This window comes from Geotrypetes seraphini, chromosome 2 (genome assembly GCF_902459505.1).
Source record: "Geotrypetes seraphini chromosome 2, aGeoSer1.1, whole genome shotgun sequence".
Classification (NCBI taxonomy): domain Eukaryota; kingdom Metazoa; phylum Chordata; class Amphibia; order Gymnophiona; family Dermophiidae; genus Geotrypetes; species Geotrypetes seraphini.
The window spans coordinates 495,942,319-495,963,733 of NC_047085.1; the positions used below are offsets into that span (position 1 = coordinate 495,942,319).

Here is a 21,415-nt window from a genome sequence, read left to right on the forward strand (position 1 = left end):
AGTTTCTAGAAACAACTAATTTAGGTTTTGGTTTTGAGGTGCGATCTACGGTTAGTTGTTGAAAAGAAACTAGAAAGTGATCTGACCAGGGAACCTGTAAAATGGGAAAGACTTGGAAATTACTATGGAAGGAAGCTTGGAAAAGCATCATATCCAAAGTATGTTTTTACATAATTGCTTATATCTGATTTATCTATAGGAATTCTTGTTTTTGTAGCTAAAATGTAATGCCAATAAATGCAGGGTAATGAGTCTGGGCTGCAAAACCTAGGAGGACAGTACAGTTTAGTGGGTGAAGAACATTTGAAGAGGTGGGGGTCTTGGATGTCATTGTATTTGATGATCTTAAGGTGGCTAAAAAGATAGAAAAGTCAATGGCAAAAGCCAGAAGGATGCTTGGGTGCATAGGAAGAGTAATGGCCAATAGGAAAAAATGCCCCTGTTTATAAGTCTCTGGTGCGACCTCATTTAGAATATTGTGTACAATTCTGTAGACCGGTGTTCTTCAACTGCCGGTCCACAAAATAATTATTTTATTTCCGCCGGTCCATAGGTGTCAAAAGGTTGACGAACACTGCTGTAGACCATACCTTCAAAAAGATAGGATGGAGTCGGTCCAGACAAAAGCTACTAAAAATGGTCATCACAAAGTTGAGGACAGACTTGAAAATCTCTGGAGGAAAGGCAGGATAAGGGTGATATGATAGAGATTTAAATACCTACGTGACATAAATGTTTATGAGGCGAGTCTTTCAATTGGAAGAAAGCTCTGGAATGAGGGGTGATAAAGATGAAAGGGAATAGACTAAGAAGTAACCTCAGAAAATACTTTTTTGTAGAAAGGGTAATGAATGTCTGGAATAGCCTCGTGGTGAAGATGAAAAATGTATCTGAATTCAAGAAAGCTTGGGATAAGTACCTTGGAAGGGATAGTAGATGGCATGAATAGGCAGACTAGATAGACCTAATGGTCTTTATCTGCCTCCATTTTTCTATGAAATAGGTATGTGAACTTTTGAGACCACAGAGGGACCTATATAGTCTCAAGCCTTCAAAGAATGAAGTTTTCTCCAAGATAAATGTTGTTGCCAAACTTCTATAATATTGATTCCAGTGCTATATCCTGCATAAAAAATCAGGTTAGAGGATGGGACAAGAATAGCTCAAGCTGTGGGATAATACCTTTATGCGATAAGAGATGCCCCCTGCACTTATTATAGAGCACCCTTGAATCTCATACACCTGGGGGCAAGGGATTTTTCTTTGGCCAACCATTCAAGTTTGATAACAAAGCTTTTGCTATGCCACGCTTCTCTGTTGGTACCTATCAGCCACATACATGAAGAAGATTGTGTCTACCAACATAGACATTACATAAAGGCAACATAGACCTCTACGTGCCCTTTAAAAAATGGCTCCATCATAGCACACAAATTATCTTACACAAGTTTATAGCTGTTCCAAAGAAGATGCAAATGTGTACGACTCCTCTCTGCGCACACACACATTTTATAAAATGCATGTCTGCACTGCAGCTCAGCCCCAGGAAAGAATACTCACAGATTGTGTAAAAATGGGCATAGTCTTGCTTTCAATTAATTGTCTCCTACTTATTCTGTCAGATGAAATATAGGGTCTGAGATTGTTTAATTGAGGAGTGGAGACTGTTGATTGCAGGGTGCTGGTCACTGATGTACTCTATGGTCTGGCCTGTTTTATGGTTGTAATGCTTTCATGCGACTTGTTTGTTATATGTAATCTGATATTTTGTATGTAAGTGTGTAACTCACCCTGGATAAGGGCGGGAGATAAATAAACAAACAAACATTGGCTATCAGAGAGACATCAGTATGGATCATTTGAAGAGAGGGGGAGAAAAATGATTGCAGGCATTCCAGGCTGTTCCCCCCCAGAAATTAAACCCCAGTGGTGCAGCACCTACCGGCACTATAAAAATGCAAATCATCATCAAGGCTAATTTAACACCTTTTGAACCTTTTATGAATTGTGTAGGGTAGATAAATAAATATGCGATGACTTTCTTTTTTGTTGGGTTCTATTACCTGTTGGCATGGCAGTGTCAATAGAGCACACCCCCTGCAGCATGCAGGAGGGCATGGTCTGGCCTGCAATTTGCTCAGCTGGGGTCATGATCGGCTGTACTACTGGCCCACCTCCTGCAGCATTTCGGTTTCTCTCTGCTGCAGCCATCTTCTCCTTGCATCGGCGCTTGAGATCCCGGTGTCTCTTCTTACACTCCTCCAGGCTCCGGTTCATGTGGCCCACAGCATTCACAGCTGTGACCACCTCCTGCCATGCAGCCAGTTTGAAGAAGATGGGTCCGCTGCCGAACAGGACCTCCTGGCGTAGCTCCACCTCCTGGGCCAGCACCATGACCTCGGCCCGTGTAAAGTTAGGCTTCCGTTTGGCTTCCTTTGGCCGCATATATTTCATCATCTGTAGGTAAAGAAAACGTAAACACAGAGCTAGGAGATACAATGATTACAAGCATATTGTGAATGTCTGTATCAAGCAAACTGGGGGCGAAGGGTTTACAGGCAAAAAGGGTGACCACACAGCAACAGCAGCAAAATTAGGAAAGGGAACAGGACTTGTATACTACTTTATTTGTGGTTAAACATTCAAAGCAGTTTTACATATATACACATTCACTTATTTTGCACCGGGGGCAATGGGGGATTAAGTGACTTGCCAGGGTCACAAGAAGCAGCACTGGGATTTGATCCGCAGCAGCTCTACCACTAGGCCACTCCTCAGCTAAGGGTCGCTCTGCTTTATATCTGCCCAGGCTCAGGAAAGACATCAAGAGCTAACATGGTTTGGTAGACAGAAGGAGGAAAGGCTTTATGGTAGAAAAGCAAAATAAGATAAAAAGATGGCTGTACAACTCACACTAGCTATTTGTCATTCAGCAAAACTGAATAGTTTACAAGTTAGCTTAAGCCTAATAACAGAGGATGATTGTTGGCTAGACCAGTGTTTCTCAACTCGGTCCTGGAGTACCCTCTTGCCAGTCAGGTTTTCAAGATATCAACAATGAATATGCATGAAATACATTTGCATATATTGGAGGCAGCGTTTTCAAATCAAGTTTATGCAAATTCAATGTGGATATCCTGAAAACCTGACTGGCAAGGGGGTACTCCAGGACCGAGTCGAGAAACACTGGGCTAGATTACCACATTGAGGTTGCCAGCACTGCTCCTTGTGACCCTGAGCAAGTCACTTAACACTCTATTGCCCCAGGTAGAGAATGACATGGGGACAAATGTTTCCCGTCCCTGCAGGAACTCAATTTCCCCATCCCGTCCCCGTGAGTTTTATCGTTGCCCCTGTCCCATTCCTGTAAGCTCTGTCTTAACCACACAAGCCTCAAACACTTATGATTTTAAAGTGTTGCAGGAATGGGGCTGGGACAAGAAAAGAACTCGCCAGGATGGGAAAATGAGTTCCTGCGGGGATGGGGAATAATGTTTCCCTGTGTCATTCTCTAGCCCCAGGTACCATAGATGAAATAGAGAGAATGAGAATACAACTACACTTAATACACCACCTTGTGGCCACTATTGCTATTGCCAGTCCAACAAATGCCATCCACAGTAACTAAACCTTAGAGAGTATGTGTATATATTATACACATATATACACACACACACAAATGCAGTGCATACTATAGTGCTGAAGGGCATACGCAGTGCTGTACCCTTTGACATTAAATAGACAGTCCCTGCTCGGTAGAGCTTACAATCTTTTTTTTTTTTCAATTCTTTATTCATTTTTCATCTTCCATCAAGTACACAATATTACATCAATTGAATCATACACATCACTTGAGATTCTTTCTATTATCATCTTAAATATATAAATTATCTCCCTCCCGACCCACCCTTTTCACAGATATTATAATCAAAAATTAACATACATGTGCTATATTCATAGATATTGATTAAATCTATATTATAACTATCTACCACCCCCTCCCCTAATTATAATTTCAATGGCGTCTAATTATTACAATAAGTTGCCCCCGAATCTTCTTAAAGTTATTATAATTCCCCTTTTGTATAGCAATTATTCTTTCCATTTTGTATATATGGCTGTAGAGCTTACAATCTAACTTGCACAGACAGATATGACAGAGGGCTGAGGATGCAGAACCCAAGGTGAGAAGAGTTAGGTGTTGAAAGCAGTCTCAAAGAGGTGGGCTTTTAACTTGGACTTGAACACTGCCAGAGACAGAGAGCCCAGGGTCACAAGGAGCAGCACTGGGATTTGATTTACATATACACATACACTCATACAGTATATACGTGTGTACACACACACACACACTAAGGTTTAGCTGCTGTGGATGGCATCTGTTGGACTGGCAATAGCAGTACTAGTCACTAGGTGATATATTGAGTTAGGGAGTGTAGCTGTGGCCGAGGTTAAAACTGAAGGGCTGCTGTCGGAGCCGTTATTGTGCGATTTCAAAAAGGCGAATCATTCTCAAAAAAAAAAACAAAAAAAAACCCAACCATGCATGCAAATGAGGAGGTTGGCGGAGAGTAGTAAAGGTTCGCTAAATTTACATGAGATGAGTCGCTGGTGATAGTGTTATCCCAGGACAAGCAGGCAGCATATTCTTAACGTATGGGTGACGTCACCGACGGAGCCCCGGTACGGACCTTTTTAACTAGAAAGTTCTAGTTGGCCGCACCGCGCATGTGCTGGTGCCTTCCCGCCCGACGGAGGAGTGCGTGGTCTCCAGTTTCTTCGTTTCCGCGGAGCGAAGAAGACGCATGTGCTTTCAACGGCCGTTGAAAACTCTATTTTGCCTTCCCGCTCGCGATTTTTTTGATCCTTTTTGTTCTATATTTTGTCTTTTGACTTTACTTTCCTTTTCAAAAAAAAAAAAAAAAAAAACTCGTGTCTTTTTCTTTGCTTTTTTGCAGCCGGCCCCGGCGGGGCCTGTTGTAATCATACAAGCCTCCGGGTTTGATTTCGCGGAGGCCGTGTTTCCCTTCATGCCCCCGCAACCGGGCTTCAAGAAGTGCCAGCGGTGTGCACGCCCGATCTCTCTGACTGACCCGCACAACTGGTGCCTTCAGTGTTTGGGTCCAGAGCATCGGGCTGACACCTGCACCCGCTGTGCAACTCTCAAGAAACGCACACTTAAGAACCGGCAAATACAGCAAAATATTCTTTTCGGTGCCGGTTCTACCATGGAGCAGGCCCCGACGTCGACGGCACCGCCTAAATCGGCACCGGCCACATCGACACCGCCTGATCCTCCTTCGGGGTCGACAGCGCCAGGTAAGCCGGCTAAGAAGCCTTCCACTTCCCTTGAGCGACCTCCTGTTACAGCGGTGACACCGGTTCTTCCGACGTCCCGCCGATCCCGTAAACGCTCCGCTCCGATCACGGTGAGTGCCTCGTCATCGGCCTCCTCATCGCCGGAGCGTCGAGCAGCACCTATGGTACCGAAGAAATCTAAAGCGGTACCGGTGCCCCCATTGGAGGACCGGATCTCGGCCATCCTCCAGGACAAACTTCAGGAGCAGCTACAGAAGCAACTCCAACAGCTCCTTCCAACCATACAGTCCAGACCGAGCCTGGTACCGCCCCACCGGTATCCACCCCTTCGGTACCGCTGAACACATCCATGCCGGTCTTATCTGCTCAGCCTGTACTTCAGACTTGCTCGGCAGAGGACCCGACCCAGGCCCCAGATCGACGCCGGTCATCTCGGGACCGGGATGGACACCATTCCTCCAGGGACAGGGATCGACGCCGGTCTTCATCCCCCGGCACCGTATCCATGCGATCTGGCAAGTCCCTTTCTAAAACACGCCATACTGAACCGGCTGTCAGGGACCCAGACCTGTGGGAGCAATCCCCACTCGGTACCGAAGAGGATGCCTCTTCTACCGATGAGGAACCCTCTATGGCTGAAACCACTTCCAAGCCCGAGCAATCCTCCTTCACGAAATTCCTTCGGGAGATGTCTGCGGCTCTCTCCATCCCACTTGAGTCCGACTCCAAGAAGTCCCAGGCATTTTTAGAAGCCTTGGACTTCGACCAACCTCCCAAGGAATTTCTTAAACTCCCCGTACATGATATCCTACGGGAAACATTTTATAAAAATTTGGAAACCCCACTGACTGTCCCAGGTGCCCCTAAAAAACTGGACAGTTTATACCGGGTCATCCCGATCCCGGGATTTGATAAAACCCAATTGCCCCATGAGAGCCTCCTCGTAGAGTCCACTCTAAAGAAATCTCAGGGATCTAGTGTGTATGCCTCCACCCCTCCTGGCAGAGAGGGAAAAACTATGGACAAATTTGGAAAGCGCCTGTACCAGAATGCCATGCTGGCTAACAGAGCCAACAATTACTCGTTTCATTTTTCATTTTATATGAAACACCTGGTCCAACAACTTTCTGCTTTGGAAAAGTATGTACCTGAGCGTAAAATCCCACTTTTCCAACAGCAGATTTCCAGCCTCCTTCAGCTCAGAAAATTTATGGTGCGCTCGATTTACGACTCCTTCGAGCTTACTTCACGAGCCTCTGCACTAGCTGTAGCCATGCGACGCCTAGCCTGGTTGAGGGTGTCTGACCTTGATGTGAACCACCAAGACCGTCTCGCCAACGCGCCCTGCCTTGGTGATGAACTTTTTGGGGAATCTCTTGATACCACAACACAAAAACTTTCGGCTCATGAGACCAGATGGGACACCCTCATTAAGCCGAAGAAGAAGACTCCACCGGCACGACCATACAGGCCTCAGTCCTCTTATCAACGTCGATTCTCTGCCAGGCCGCTGAATCCTCCTCAGCAACAATCCCGCCGGCCTCGCCACCAACAACAACAACACACTCAGGCTCGTTCTCAGTCCCACCAGGCGACCAAGCCTCTCCCTTCGACTAAAAACCCTCAGCCCTTTTGACTCCTTTCTCCAGGGCATAGCCAGTCTCCAACCTTCCATGCCTCTTCCTCAGCCTATCGGAGGCCGCCTCACCATCTTCCTCCACCGCTGGGAGGCCATCACGTCGGACCTGTGGGTTCTCAACATCATCCGTCACGGATACTCACTAAGGTTCCAAACTCTACCCATAGATCATCCTCCCGTAGAGTCTGCTTCTCACTCCTCCCAAATTCCTCTCCTCCTTCGGGAGGTCCAATCCCTTCTCCTCCTCAATGCCATCGAAGAAGTTCCGCAAGACCAGAGGGGTCAAGGTTTTTACTCCCGCTACTTCCTGGTACCCAAGAAAACGGGAGATCTTCGTCCTATCCTCGACCTCAGGAACCTCAACAAGTGTTTGGTCAAGGAGAAGTTCAGAATGCTCTCCCTTGCCACACTTTATCCTCTTCTCTCTCAACACGACTGGCTATGTTCCCTGGACCTCAAGGAGGCCTACACCCACATTCCAATTCATCAGGCTTCACGTCGCTACCTCCGATTCCAGGTTCAGAATCACCACTATCAATACAAGGTGCTGCCCTTTGGTCTCGCATCATCGCCCAGGGTGTTCACCAAATGCCTGATTGTGGTAGCGGCCTTTCTCAGGTCCCACAACCTACAAGTGTTCCCCTACTTGGACGATTGGTTGGTGAAAGCAACAACCGCTCCACTTGTGCTGCAATCCACTCACCACACCATCTCTTTCCTCCATCTCCTGGGGTTCGAGATCAATTATCCCAAGTCGCATCTGCTTCCCACGCAGCGCCTTCAGTTCATCGGAGCTCTTCTCGATACCAACTCCATGAGAGCGTTCCTTCCTGCCGACCGGCACCGGACACTGTTTCACCTCTGTCGACAGGTACTCCTCCAACCATCCATCCCTGCTCGCAAGATGATGATTCTTCTGGGTCACATGGCCTCGACAGTCCATGTGGTTCCTCTGGCGCGACTCCATCTGAGAATACCACAATGGACCCTCGCCAACCAATGGTCACAGACCAGGGACCCTCTTTCTCATCCCATCTCTGTAACATCGTCTCTTCGGCAATCTCTTCAATGGTGGTTGAACTCCTCAAATCTTTCCAGGGGCCTCCTTCTTCATCCGCCCCCTCATTCCATGATCATCACCACAGATGCCTCCCCCTATGCATGGGGAGCTCACATGGGAGATCTACGCACCCAGGGACTCTGGACCCCCCAGGAGCGTCAACATCACATCAATTTCCTGGAACTCAGAGCCATGTTTTATGCTCTCAAGGCCTTCCAGCACCTTCTCTATCCTCAGGTTCTTCTCCTGTGCACGGACAACCAAGTCGCCATGTACTACATCAACAAGCAAGGCGGCACCGGATCTCGTCTCCTTTGTCAGGAGGCCCTCCGAATTTGGACCTGGGCCACAGCCCACAATCTTTTTCTCAAAGCGGTCTATATCCAGGGCGAACAGAACTCCCTGGCCGACCAGCTCAGCCGCATCCTTCAACCTCACGAGTGGACCCTGGATCCTCCCACTCTCCACTCCATCTTTGCTCGATGGGGCACTCCACAGGTGGACCTCTTTGCAGCTCCTCACAACCATCAGCTGCCCCAGTTCTGCTCCAGACTCTTCTCTCCACATCGTCTGGCCCCGGATGCATTCCTACTCGACTGGACGGATCGGTTCCTCTATGCCTTCCCTCCACTTCCTCTGATGTTGCGGACCCTGTTCAAGCTCCGCAAGGACAGGGCCACCATGATTCTCATCGCCCCTCGGTGGCCCAGACAACATTGGTTCTCCCTCCTGCTTCAACTCAGCTCCAGGGAGCCCATTCCTCTTCCTGTATTTCCTTCTCTGCTTACGCAGCAACATCAGTCTCTGCTACATCCCAATCTGTCTTCCCTCCACCTGACAGCTTGGTTTCTCTCGGGCTGACCTCTCCAGAAAACCTGTCTCAGCCAGTCCGTCGCATTTTGGATGCCTCCAGGAAACCCTCCACACTCCAATGTTACCATCAGAAGTGGACCCGGTTCTCCGCTTGGTGTCTCCTTCATCATCACAATCCCACCTCTCTGGCGGTGGAAACTGTACTGGACTATTTGCTCTCTCTCTCCGACGCTGGCCTCAAGTCGACCTCAATCAGAGTCCACCTCAGTGCCATCACTGCGTTTCATGAGCCTATCCTTGGAAAACCCCTCACGGCTCATCCTCTGGTTTCCCGGTTCATGAGAGGCCTCTTCAATATCAAACCACCTCTTCAGCCTCCCCCCGTCGTCTGGGACCTCAATGTGGTTTTGTCAGCCCTCATGAAACCTCCTTTTGAGCCTCTTGCTACTACCTCGCTCAAACTTCTCACATGGAAGGTGCTTTTCCTCATTGCCATCACCTCTGCCAGGAGGGTTAGTGAGCTACATGCACTGGTCGCCGATCCACCGTTCACTGTTTTTCACCATGACAAGGTGGTTCTGCGTACCCATCCTAAATTCCTTCCTAAGGTGGTTTCAGCCTTTCACCTCAACCAGTCCATCGTACTGCCTGTCTTCTTCCCTAAACCCCATTCTCATCCTGGGGAACAGGCTCTTCACACGCTGGATTGTAAGCGTGCCCTGGCGTACTACCTTGACCGTACCAGGGCTCACCGCTCCTCTCCTCAACTCTTTCTGACCTTCGATCCCAACCGTCTGGGTCACCCTGTATCTAAAAGGACGCTGTCCAATTGGCTTGCTGCCTGTATTGCGTTCTGTTATGCTCGGGCTGGCCTGTCGCTGGAAGGAGCTGTCACGGCCCACAGGGTCCGAGCTATGGCTGCTTCTGTGGCTTTCCTCCGCTCTACGCCTATTGAGGAAATCTGCAAGGCGGCCACTTGGTCTTCAGTTCACACATTCACTACTCACTACTGCCTGGATGCCTTCTCCAGGCGGGATGGACACTTCGGCCAATCTGTGTTACAAAATTTATTTTCCTAATGGCCAACCATCCCCCCTCCCTCTCTGTTAGCTTGGAGGTCACCCATACGTTAAGAATATGCTGCCTGCTTGTCCTGGGATAAAGCACAGTTACTTACCGTAACAGGTGTTATCCAGGGACAGCAGGCAGATATTCTTACGACCCACCCACCTCCCCGGGTTGGCTTCTTAGCTGGCTTATCTTAACTGGAGACCACGCACTCCTCCGTCGGGCGGGAAGGCACCAGCGCATGCGCGGTGCGGCCAACTAGAACTTTCTAGTTAAAAAGGTCCGTACCGGGGCTCCGTCGGTGACGTCACCCATACGTTAAGAATATCTGCCTGCTGTCCCTGGATAACACCTGTTACGGTAAGTAACTGTGCTATCGGCACTTGCACAGAATACACCACGAAAGAAGTTGTAAATACGTGTATGTGCCAGGAAAAACAGTGCCGTAAGTGGTGTGTCAATCATAGGTGTGCCAGAGCTATTGGATGAAGGGAAAGGAGGGGAGATAACACGTTGGCTTTCAACAAGAGCGCATAAGACATGCCTTTTTCCCCCACAAAACTGCATGTAAATCTTGTAATTTGTTTTTAATGTCAAATTTTATCATGATCCACAACCAGAAACACATAAGACATGACTATAATACACGTGCTCAAGAAATGTGCTTTTGTACACTAAACTAAACCTTAGGTTTGTATACCGCATCATCTCAACATTCGCAGAGCTCGACACAGTTAACAAGAATTAGGGTGGAAAGGAACTCCAGTGGAGGGAAAGATGAAGAGGAAATTTAGAGGACTAGAGTAAACAGAGAGGGAGGAAGAGTTACATTTTTGAGAATAACCAGGTTTTCAGATGTTTACGGAAGAGTTGGAGGGAGCTCAGATTCCTAAGTGGGGAGGTAAGGTTGTTCCAGAGCTCAGTGATTCTAAAAGGGAGGGAGGAACCTAGTTTTCCTACAAGGGAGACGCCTTTTAGAGAGGGAAAGGAGAGTTTCAGTTTTTGGGTGGATCTGGTGGAATTAGGGGGAGAGGAGTTCCAAGAAAGAGGAATAAAGAGGGGGAGGATGCCGTGTAGGATCTTGAAAGTAAGGCAGGCACATTTGAAGTGGACTCTGGAGATTATCGGAAGCCAGTGGAGCTTGGACAAAAGTGGTGAGATGTGGTCGAATTTGCTTTTTGCGAAGATAAGCTTAGCAGCGGCATTCTGTACACCCCCCAAAAAAAGGACTATAATTTATGTGAATCATGTAATTTTTTTTTTTCACAAGCTACAGTAAAAACACATTCCAGAAATGCGCTTTTCACAGTATCGGCACCCCCGGACCAGTTGCTGATTTTTGATCACCAAAAGCCAATGCCGCACTTGGAGAATCACTCAGCAATGATGAAGAAATCGATCGGCATGCTCATTTAAATATTGATGAGCCCATTTTCATGGCAGAAACGGAGACTGTTAGGAAGCTCAGAAAAGACCACAGTAAGCCATTTTGATAATCCGCTGCTAAAAATACATGCACGCTAAACGGCTGGAACCAGTTTAGCGACTGCGCTAAAGGCAACTTTAAATTTTGAGAATCTAGCCCCCAGTCCTCAAATATAAAACATCAGAAGTAGGAAGGGGGAAAAGGAACAGGAGAAACGAGGGGGGAAGAAGAAATTAGGGAAAATGAAAAAATTGAGGGAATAGAACGTGATGTAGATGGGTTGGAGAAAAGCGCTTTGAATGGAGAGAAAGAGAGAAAAAAAAAAAGTATGATGCTGACAAGCTGGGAGGGGGAGGGAGAGTAGCAGGACCCTTACTTTTGATAGATCCACATTACCTGCTCTTTAGATTTAGGCTGGTTACTCACTACCAGATGCATTTTGGTTTTCCTTTTTTTTTTTTTTCTGCATGAGGGAAAATTTGTTGAGTTATAAGTTGAGCATCCCCCCATCATTTTCAAAAGTTGGCTCCTATGCCTCAACCTATATACTCTACCAACCTGTTACAGGTCTCAGGGAAATTGAAGTAGTGAGTTCCAACACCCGTTAAATACTTTTATTTTTTCCCCAAAAAAATTAGTTCATAGCGGACATAGATCATCTTTATAGACAGCCATAAGATGTGGGAAATTTGCACTGGAAGGCATTTATTTACAAGGTATATGATATTTAGTGGGGGAAAAAGTCTTATATTAGCTAGAATTCTTGAAAACTAAAAGCTTGCATTTATCGAGAGAACAATTTTTTATGCTTAACAGGTTTTGGAAGTTACCTCTTCAGTTGGTCCTTGAAGTTTCCCATGGGAAAACCATGGGTGGCTCAGGATCAGGGAGATAATCCCATTAGCCACAAGTAGATTCAATATGACTCAAGGTGGCAAGAAATCTACATTTCTAGCGCTAGTCCAGTGTTTCAAGCTGGTCCAAGAGGTGAGAAGTGGCCTAGTGGCAGAGCTGCTGCCTCAGCACCCTGCGGTTGTGGGATCGATCCCAGTGCTACTCCTTGCGACCCTGGGCAAGTCACTTATTCCTCCACTGCCTCAGGTACAAATATGTAAACTGCTTTTAATGTGTAACCACAAAAAGGTGGTATACAAGCCCCATCCTCTTCCTTCCTAGAATATTTCCTAGTCATTCTGGTTTTCAAGATACCCTCAATGAAAATGCATGATATACAAAGACAGTTCAGTCAGATCTCTCTCATATACATTCACTGTGGATGTGAAGAAAAAAAAAAAAGGATTGGTGGAGGGCATAATTCCATCACCAGATTAAGCAAGCCACTCCCATTTGCTTCTTGATTTGGCCCCAAAAGTGATTGCAACCCAGAACTGAAGCTCAAATTCTGTTAAGCCAGATTTCTTGCCTGCCTATAGGTCAGTGGTTCTTAACCTGGGTTCGACCGAACCCCAGGGGTTCGGTGAGTCAGTCTCGCGGGTTCGGCGGAGGTCAAAACACACCTCCAACTCATATAGCGCTTCGGTCACATTCAATCATCTATCAGTTATTCAGTGATTTTGATCAAGACTGATCGTGTACTCGGTTTCTTGATCTATCAATCAACAGCAGAAGTCACACTGATTTGCAGTAAATTTCATTATTATGTTATTATTATTCGAAATATAGGAGAACGTTTTTGTTTTCAAAATTGATATTATTTTTTCCCTCACTGTATACCTATGTTTTGAATTTGTAAAAATCATATTTTATTTTTCCAATAAAGAAGGGTTCGGTGAACACGCATATGAAACTGGTGGGGTTCAGTACCTCCAACAAGGTTAAGAACCACTGCTCTAGGTAATTAGATTCCCAATTGGAAAGTGCTTCCAAGTTGGTTGGCAGGCTTACTCAGGCTGCAGGGCAACAATCTCCAAGAATGCAGAGCAAGTGTATGAGTATTGGAGACTAATGAGTAATTGTTTTCTTTCGCTTTGTTTTTTGTTATATTTTTTTATTATTTTATTTTTTATATATTTTAGTGTTTTATGTATTTATGGTTGTTGAATTTGTTACCAGGTTATATAAGTCATTGTGAATAAATAAAAATACATGGAAAATACAAAGCAGTTAACGGCTATTGCAGATGGACTCCTAATTTGAAATATGAAGGGCAAAAGAGCAGGAAAGATCTACAAAGGTACCGTATTTTTCGCTCCATAAGACGCACTTTTTCCACCCCAAAAAAGGGGGTGAAAATAAAGGTGCGTCTTATGGAGCGAATACCACGCCCCTCCCCCGTAATCCTGGCAGTCCAGTGCTGCATCAACAGGCTCCCCTGCTGGACGGCCGCCCGAATCCCCATCTGCTGCGGCAGTGAGAGGCAAGTGCGAGCCCTGAGCGCGCCTGCCTCGTCCCGCGCCACCGCCGCCCGAATGGTGTCGTCAGCTTGGTCCATCGTTGCATCGGCAGGCTCCCCCATCTGCTGCAGAAGTGAAAGGCAGGCGTGAGCTCCAAGCGCGCCTGCCTGGCCTTCGCTGCCGCCTGAATGGTGTCGTTGGTTCTCGTGAGATTCACGGGAGCTGACGGCACTATTCGAGCGGCGGCACAGGACCAGGCAGGCATGCTCAGGGTTTGCGCCTGCTTTTCACTTCCGTCTGCTGATGCGGCGCTGGACCGAGCTCATGGCTCCATTCGGGTGGCGGCGCAGGACCAGACAGGCGCGCTCGGGGCTCGGGCCTGCCTCTCACTGGAGCGAAAAATACTGTATTTCTGTTCTTGGAGTACTTACAAAAAAAAAAAAAAAGTAGTTAATGGTATTTTAACCTGAGTCCCTTGGTTTAGTCTACTGCACTAAACACCAGGCTGCCCTGCTCTGGAGGGACATCCGTGTGGCTGTTCTAAGAATGCTGTCAGACTTTCATTGTCCATGTATTTTTACTGTTTAATTTCAAGTTTTTATTAGTATTTGATGAATCGCTTATTCAGGTAGCTAAGCGATTTACAATTACATAAAATAATGTTATTTACTTTAAACAAGGTAGCTTCGGACTTACAAATCAAAGACAGACATGAAACAAGACGGATAGAGGGGCAAAGTTACATGTTCGTGGTTTAAGAAAAAAAAGGTTAAAGCTAGGAAAAAACAATAGGATGGGTAGAAGACTGAGCCAAAAAATCTTCGTCTAAAATTAGATATTAAATGCGTCTTTAAAAAGATAACTTTTAAGTAGTTTTTTTAAATGGTTAAGGTCCTTTTTCCTCTCTAATATACCGGGGAAGGGAGTTCCACAGCTGGGGGGCCTTAACTGAGAACATATCCTGGAGGTTCAAGTTGTAAAATGGCTGTTCATACCAGGCACCGGACTTCTCTATTCTTATTTGGCTGTCCTTTTGAAAATGCCCTCCACATGCAATATCTGCGTTGCTGTGTGGCTGTTCTAAGAATGCTGTCAGACTTTCATTGTCCATGCATTTTTACTGTTTAATTTGCTGGAGGTACCGGGGGGGGGGGGGTCTTGCAGAAAGGTACCGGGGAAGGGGGCCCTCCTGCTGGAATTACAGTAAATTTATAACAAATGTATAGCTGAGGTAAGAGGCCTTGTGCTGGACATGTGAATTGCATTAAAAAAAAATAAAAAAGAGGAAATAAAAATGTAAAGGCATTTTCCAAAGCTGAGCAGGAAACAGAAAGACTTCCCTGCCTCCCTGTCCCTACCTGCCTGCCAGCCACTAGGCACCGCTCTGTGCCCTGTCCCAGCCTACCACTAGACCACAAGAGGGGGGACAGGGTGCAGAGCCTGGCAGGGAGAATTTGGTTCAGAATGGGTTTTTTCCTTGTTTTCCTCCTCTAAATCTAGGGTGCGTCTTATGGAGCGAAAAATACGGTAATCAGGATATTCAAATTGTATCAAAGGCAAGATTTCTTTATGCTAGTATTTTCCAGGGGTTTCTTTTTTTTTTGTTTTTGTTCTCATAAATAAAAATAAAATGCCATGTTATTGAATTTCCATGCTAGGTTGCTGAATAAGGCGGTAGGATGGATCCTCCAGTTGTGAACAACTTACGTAAGGGGGCATGGCCTGAAGCGACTGTGCTGGCTGGGACACAGGGCCAGAGTTCCTCTGATGAATCATCTGAAAATGCAGAAGAATAGGTCACAGAAAAATTGAACACATTTTTCAAGAGCAGAAGCAGGCACATTTCCTTTCGGAGATATCCACAAACAGAAAGCTTTTCTTCATAGCGGAAAAGAAAGCTCTAGAACAAGGAGTCACGACAGGAGGCTGGAAGCAGGAAAATATTTCTTCAAAAAAGGTGATTTATACAAAGGATGGCCTCCCTGCAGCACAGCTAGGAACAAAATACAGGATGGAAAATCATGAAAATTATGCAAAGAGTTCCAGGCAGCATCAGCCTGGAACATTAACTTCACGGAGACTGGGGAGGGGACGGAGAAAAGTGATATATTATCGCACACCTTTGATTCTCTACCCAACCCAGGAAATGATGCTCAAATTAATATTTAAGTATGACAACAGTGCTATGCTACATATTGGCCTAGATTTTGTAGATGGTGCACAAATTTGTGCTCTGAAACCCCCTCCCCCCCCCCCCCCCCGAGTGCAGAGAGCGCTAGTCTGTAAATGGCGCCAAGTTGAGCACATGGTGCTGGGATCTGCACCCAACTCTGGGGACGAGGATGTAACAAACCTGGTGTAATTCCTTGCATGTCAATTAGGCACAGATCCCTCAAATTCTATAAGTGTACACATCTTTAGTGAATGCCCCTGACCGGCCAGTGCCCCTCCCTTGGTCACGCTGCCTTTTCAGCTGCACACTAAGGGCTCCTTTTATCAAGCTGCGGTAGGCGATTAACGCGCGTTCAACCGCCTGCCGCGCTAATCGCTAACACCTCCATTGACGAGGCGTTAGTTTTTTTGGTGTGCCGCAGGGATTAGCACATGATGAAATGTCCGACGCGCTAACCCCCGTAGTGCACCTTGATAAAAGGAGCCCTGAAAGATTTACATGCGCTATAGAATGTCACGGTGACAGAATTTGTCACCGTCCCCGCGGGAAACCATCCCCATGCCATTCTTTAAGGAGAGGGAAGAATCAGACCCTCAAGCCTCGCATTGAAGTATGCTGGTGTAGAAGGACCGAGGTCGAGATAGACACTAAAGAATGGCATGGGATGGTTTCCCACGGTTATCCGCGGGGACAAGGACAAACTCTGTCACCATGTCATGCACATCTTCATAGAACAGCACTTAACAAGATGCGTACATCAATCCAAATGGTTACCAATTAGTCCTAATAATTGAGCGTGAGCACCCAATTATTAGAACTAATAGTCATTACTCAAATTGCTCCTTGTGACCCTGGGCAAGTCACTTAATCCCCTCATTGCCCCAGGTACACTAGATAAAGAGTTTGAGCCCACAGGGACAGATAGGGAAATATGATAAAGTAACTGAATGTAAACCACTTAGGATATAAGTGGTATAGAAATAAATATATATATATATATATACACATTCCCAAAAAAACATTTTAATTTGTCGGGCTATTTTAAGTCCTGTAAGCCCTCCCTTAAACCTTACCTGGTGGTCTAGCAGGTTTTCGGGGCAGGAGCGATCTTCCCACGCTTCTGCCCCATGCAGATCGCTCACAGGAAATGGCTGCCTTGAGCTCCCATAGTCTCCCGAGCCATTTCCTGTGAGCGATCTGCACAGGGCAGGAGCGTGGGAAGATTGCTCCTGCCCCGAAAACCCGCTAGACCACCAGGTAAGGCTTAAGGGGGGGGGCTTACAGGGCTTAAAATAGCCGGGGGGAAGCGGGGGTTAGGGGCAGAACCGGCCCAAATATTATTCACAGTTTTTTTTAATATTCGCAGGCCGGCTCTGCCCCTAAGCCCCGTGGATACAGAGGGAGAAGTGTAGAATTTTAACAGTTAATTTTTAAAAGCTGTTTTTATCAACTACAACTGAAGGACAGAACTAAATCCAAAATCTCTCCCCTCATTTATATTGAAGATACGTTTTCTTTGTGTGTGACTATACTCAGTCCCGACTCCTTTCTGAACACCCTTTCATCATTCATGTCTGCTATTGTTCAGGGCGCTGGTCTCTGACCAAAGGGCCGCCGCGTGAGCGGACTGCTGGGCACGATGGACCACTGGTCTGACCCAGCAGCGGCAATTCTTATGTCCTTATCTTCATATTTTTCTTTGCCGACATTTCTCCATCAGCATCCTGTTTGCTTCTCTTCCTTCTCACCTATTCTCTTCCCATTCCCAAAGGAAGCGTTACATTTGGGAGCACCCGTTACTCTGATTGTGGTGTGCCGCACAGAGGGTGAGAGGGAACTGGGTTGGCCGCTGTTGGAAACAGGATGCTGGGCTCGATAGACCTTCGGTCGGTCCCAGTTTGGCAATTCTTATGTTATTGTTTTGTGTGGCTGCAAAGTCAGGTCCACCAAATCTTTGGCTACAAAGGATGGCCTCCCTGCAGCACAGCTAGGAACAACATACAGGAGGTGAAATCATGAAAATTGTGCAGAGGGTTCCAGGCAGTAACAACAGGAGACTCTGACGCCTATTGATATTTATATTTTTTTGTTCTGGATCTAGAGTACTAGTAAAGGCACATTAGGGAAGAAATGCTGCTTGCTGACTCCTCTCTCTGTTTCTTGGAGAAGACATCTGGAGATGGGAAGAGTACATTGCTCTGGCCTCCCCCAGCCAACCATTCTTTCTGCCTGTAACTTTCTTATTAGGTCTTAGCAGCAATTGAGTGCCCCTCCTAAACATCTGGGCCCTAGGCACATGCCTAGTTTGATGCATTAATTCTGCTTTGGGTAAATGTATCATTTTATCTTATATAGACATATCTTTGTCTTGGATTTAAAGTCATAATACTATGCTGGTTTCCCTCTATAGTAAGAACCCCATTCTGAAACTTTAGAAATGCATATATATTATGATGGGGGGGCCCTCTGGGCTCGTTTACTTAGGGCTTACCCAAGGATTAGCCTGTCCTGCATTTACATTATAATGGTTTTGTCTTTATTTTGAAGCTGGAGTTGGCGTCAGTAGATTTCCTGCCCTGTTTGTGTGTTTGGATATTTCCAAAATGTTTATGATTTTTTATTGCCTTGGATGAACATTGTGAAGGTAATAAAGAATTTATTTATGTACTTATATAAATGTATTAATCTTTCTTTTTTTCCTTATTAAATCTTTATTGGTTTATCCAATTAATCAATTATACAACCCATGTAACATCTCTAACCATCATTAACATCTAGAGTTCCCATCTCCAGAAAGCAATAACATTGCAAATATTTTTGTGCTCCTCTCATAACCACAATCTCCTATACATCTCCCCAATCGCTCTGTCTCCCGCCCCCTCCATTGCCCTCAAATCCCTGAAGTTAGTTAGGTGCCATTGACTCGTGTTTGAGTCCTAGTGACTTGAATAAATCCCCGACATAGACCCAAAATATGATGGAGATAGATGCTCAACTGGTTCTTCAGGACATCTCCACCCAGTTCATCCATTGCACACACCCCCTTTGTTTTGAGTCTTAAACTATTGAGTAAACAAAGTCCATTCTTTGTAATGTCTCTCATAATATCCTTTTCTCTGGTCGGCCACACACTCCAATTGGGTCAAATAAAAATGTATTAATCTTTCACCTCTCACCTTCCAGCCCTTTTCCACCCATGTTCCTCTTTACCCCAAACCTTTCCCATCTCCCCCTTCCCTTCTACCTAGCCTATCCCAAGCTCCACTTCCCTTTCTTAGGCTCTCACTCCAAACTGCAGGCTCCATCTCTTTCCTTAATTTCTACTTAAGCCTTCACATTCTTTAGTCTGCCATGCCCTCTCCTTCCCTTAGTCTCTTACCCACCTCAGTCTCCATAATTTCTCATAGCCCCCAACCTCCTCTTCATCCCAGCATAATAAAACAGCTGAAGAAGATCAAATTGGCCATCCAACCCAACCAACTGCAAATCTTCCACTTGCAGTACACAATCAATTTCCCTGTATACAAACTCAACATCAGCTGCCTTTCCCATACTGTTTATGTGAACTTTCTTCCTACCACTGGTTCTCATTACTCACAATGACCTAGTACTGAAAAAGGTGTGAACTAAATTCAGATCATAATAATTACAGTCCCAAGCACACCCAGTACCACCCTCTGCTGGTAGGCCATTTTAGGCTAGTCAGCATTCTTTATTAATCTTAAAATGACCATTACCAAATCCAACACCCATGTTTTCTTCCTTGTCTTATTACTACATTTTCTAATAATCCACACAGATACAAAAATTAGTGAAATCATTACCCAAATCTTACAATATCCCTGTGCTCACTGTAGTTTGGGTTATAATCATGGACACCCCAAACTCTTGGCGCATGCTGCAGATAGTCCTTTTTTACATATTACTTTAATTTATTTAGATATCACTTACATAGATGGTGCTCCTATTTGCAAAGTTAGGAATTTCTATGAAATATTCTACATGCTTCTCTCCTCTCCACTCCTTCCTGCCCTCCATGGTCCTCCCTACCCTCTTCCAACCCCTTCCTCTGTAATGTTGCCTAGAGCTTGTATAGGTATGTGCGACGCACAAATGGAAGGAATAAAATAGTCAACTACAGATAGAATCATTAACCATTGCTCTGTGCACATTACCCTTGCTATCCCTATGGCGCAATTTAACATCCTCGGGGTTCTGAAGTCTGTTAAAATACAATGCCAGACCTCTAAATATAACGTAGACATTCAGCTAGTAGGTTCTAGGACACGTCCTATTTTAAGCCACTGGAAAGAGCAGTCTTGGAGCACGTATTTTGTAATCAAATGAGTCCATGTCTCTTCTGCCCACCTACATCCAGGATGCTGCATATGAATCAGGTTGGGCAGACTGGATGGACCATTCGGGTCTTTATCTGCCGTCATCTACTATGTTATACCCAATTCTATACTGATGCCTAAAGCTGAGCATGCAAATACATGCCCAGTTACAGAATAAGGTCAGCTATGCATGTAATAATTAGCCAACTAGTGCTAAATTGACACTTAAGTACCAATAATTAGTGACAACAAGCATCAACCGGCACTATTTAGCAGTTTTGCGCATGACTAACTTACACCCTATTCTGTAAAATGAGCACCTAACTTCTCTCTTGCATTAATGCGGGCGGGGGTTTGTCAGGACCAGTCCAGTTACTGCTGCGCATAATTTTATAGATTAGATGCGTTTATATGCCCAACTACCAATTTTAGGCACCAGCAATCAGACATGGTAAAGGGTTGCGCCCAAAGTCTGGACTTGACGCTAGTATTCTAGAACAGATTTGATACAAGATTTTGCCGTTACACAAGACCGGTTTACTTAGCGTCCAATCTTCTGACGCTCAACTTTCAGCACTACTTATGGAATTCCCCTCCTAGTGGTAGCTCCTTGAGATCAGTCTTGGCAGTGAATTTGCTGTAACCTAAAGCTTAAACCTGAGGTAAGGGTTTTGGCTCTGATTACGAGCAGTGGAGAATTCACTCCCAGATTATTATATGTAGTGTTTAAGACCTGGAAAGAGAGGAGAATTACATGTTTAGCAGATGCTCTGCCATTAAGACCTTTCAAGCGCTTTGGGCCAATATTGGAGCCATACCAAGGATTTTAGTCACCTATTTGCAGACTAGGTGTTATGTTCAGGGAGTGAATCTGGCAGCAGAATTGACAGACAAGGCAATAGATCATCTTAGCCTGGAAGCTGAGGACAAAGTTTCCATTGTTCATTTTATGCTACCCTTCTGATTTCTAAATATTTGCAGATAAATAGCAGGAGAATTTAATTTAATTTTCTTTTTTTAATTTAGTTAGTTTCTTATATATCCGGGCTACTCTATTCTAGTCCTTCAGGTCCACAATCAGGCCAGGTTTTCAGATATCCTCAATGAATATACACGAGAGATGTGCACATCATAGAGGCATGCAAATCGCTCTCATGCATATTTACTATGGATATCCTGAAAACTAGTGCTGCTCGATTCGCCGATTCAAATCACTTCACTTTGGT

General features: G+C 45.6%; 1 protein-coding gene and 1 long non-coding RNA gene across 3 annotated transcripts in view; one reads left to right on the plus strand and one right to left on the minus strand.

The window, feature by feature from the left end:
- The window catches only part of LOC117354432, a 105,551-nt gene extending 88,774 nt beyond the window's left edge, over positions 1–16,777 (plus strand). Inside the window, exon 3 of the long non-coding RNA XR_004538207.1 lies at positions 15,338–16,777. This is a non-coding gene — a long non-coding RNA (uncharacterized LOC117354432). The remainder of the gene's footprint in view (positions 1–15,337) is intronic.
- The window catches only part of LOC117354431, a 61,856-nt gene that overhangs the window by 31,300 nt on the left and 9,141 nt on the right, over positions 1–21,415 (minus strand). For both annotated transcript variants that reach the window (XM_033931961.1, XM_033931962.1), the window contains exons 2-3: positions 15,387–15,455; positions 2,064–2,457 (exon numbers count right to left, since the gene is read on the minus strand). In XM_033931961.1, the coding sequence (XP_033787852.1) occupies positions 2,064–2,457; positions 15,387–15,455 (463 nt within the window). The remainder of the gene's footprint in view (positions 1–2,063; positions 2,458–15,386; positions 15,456–21,415) is intronic.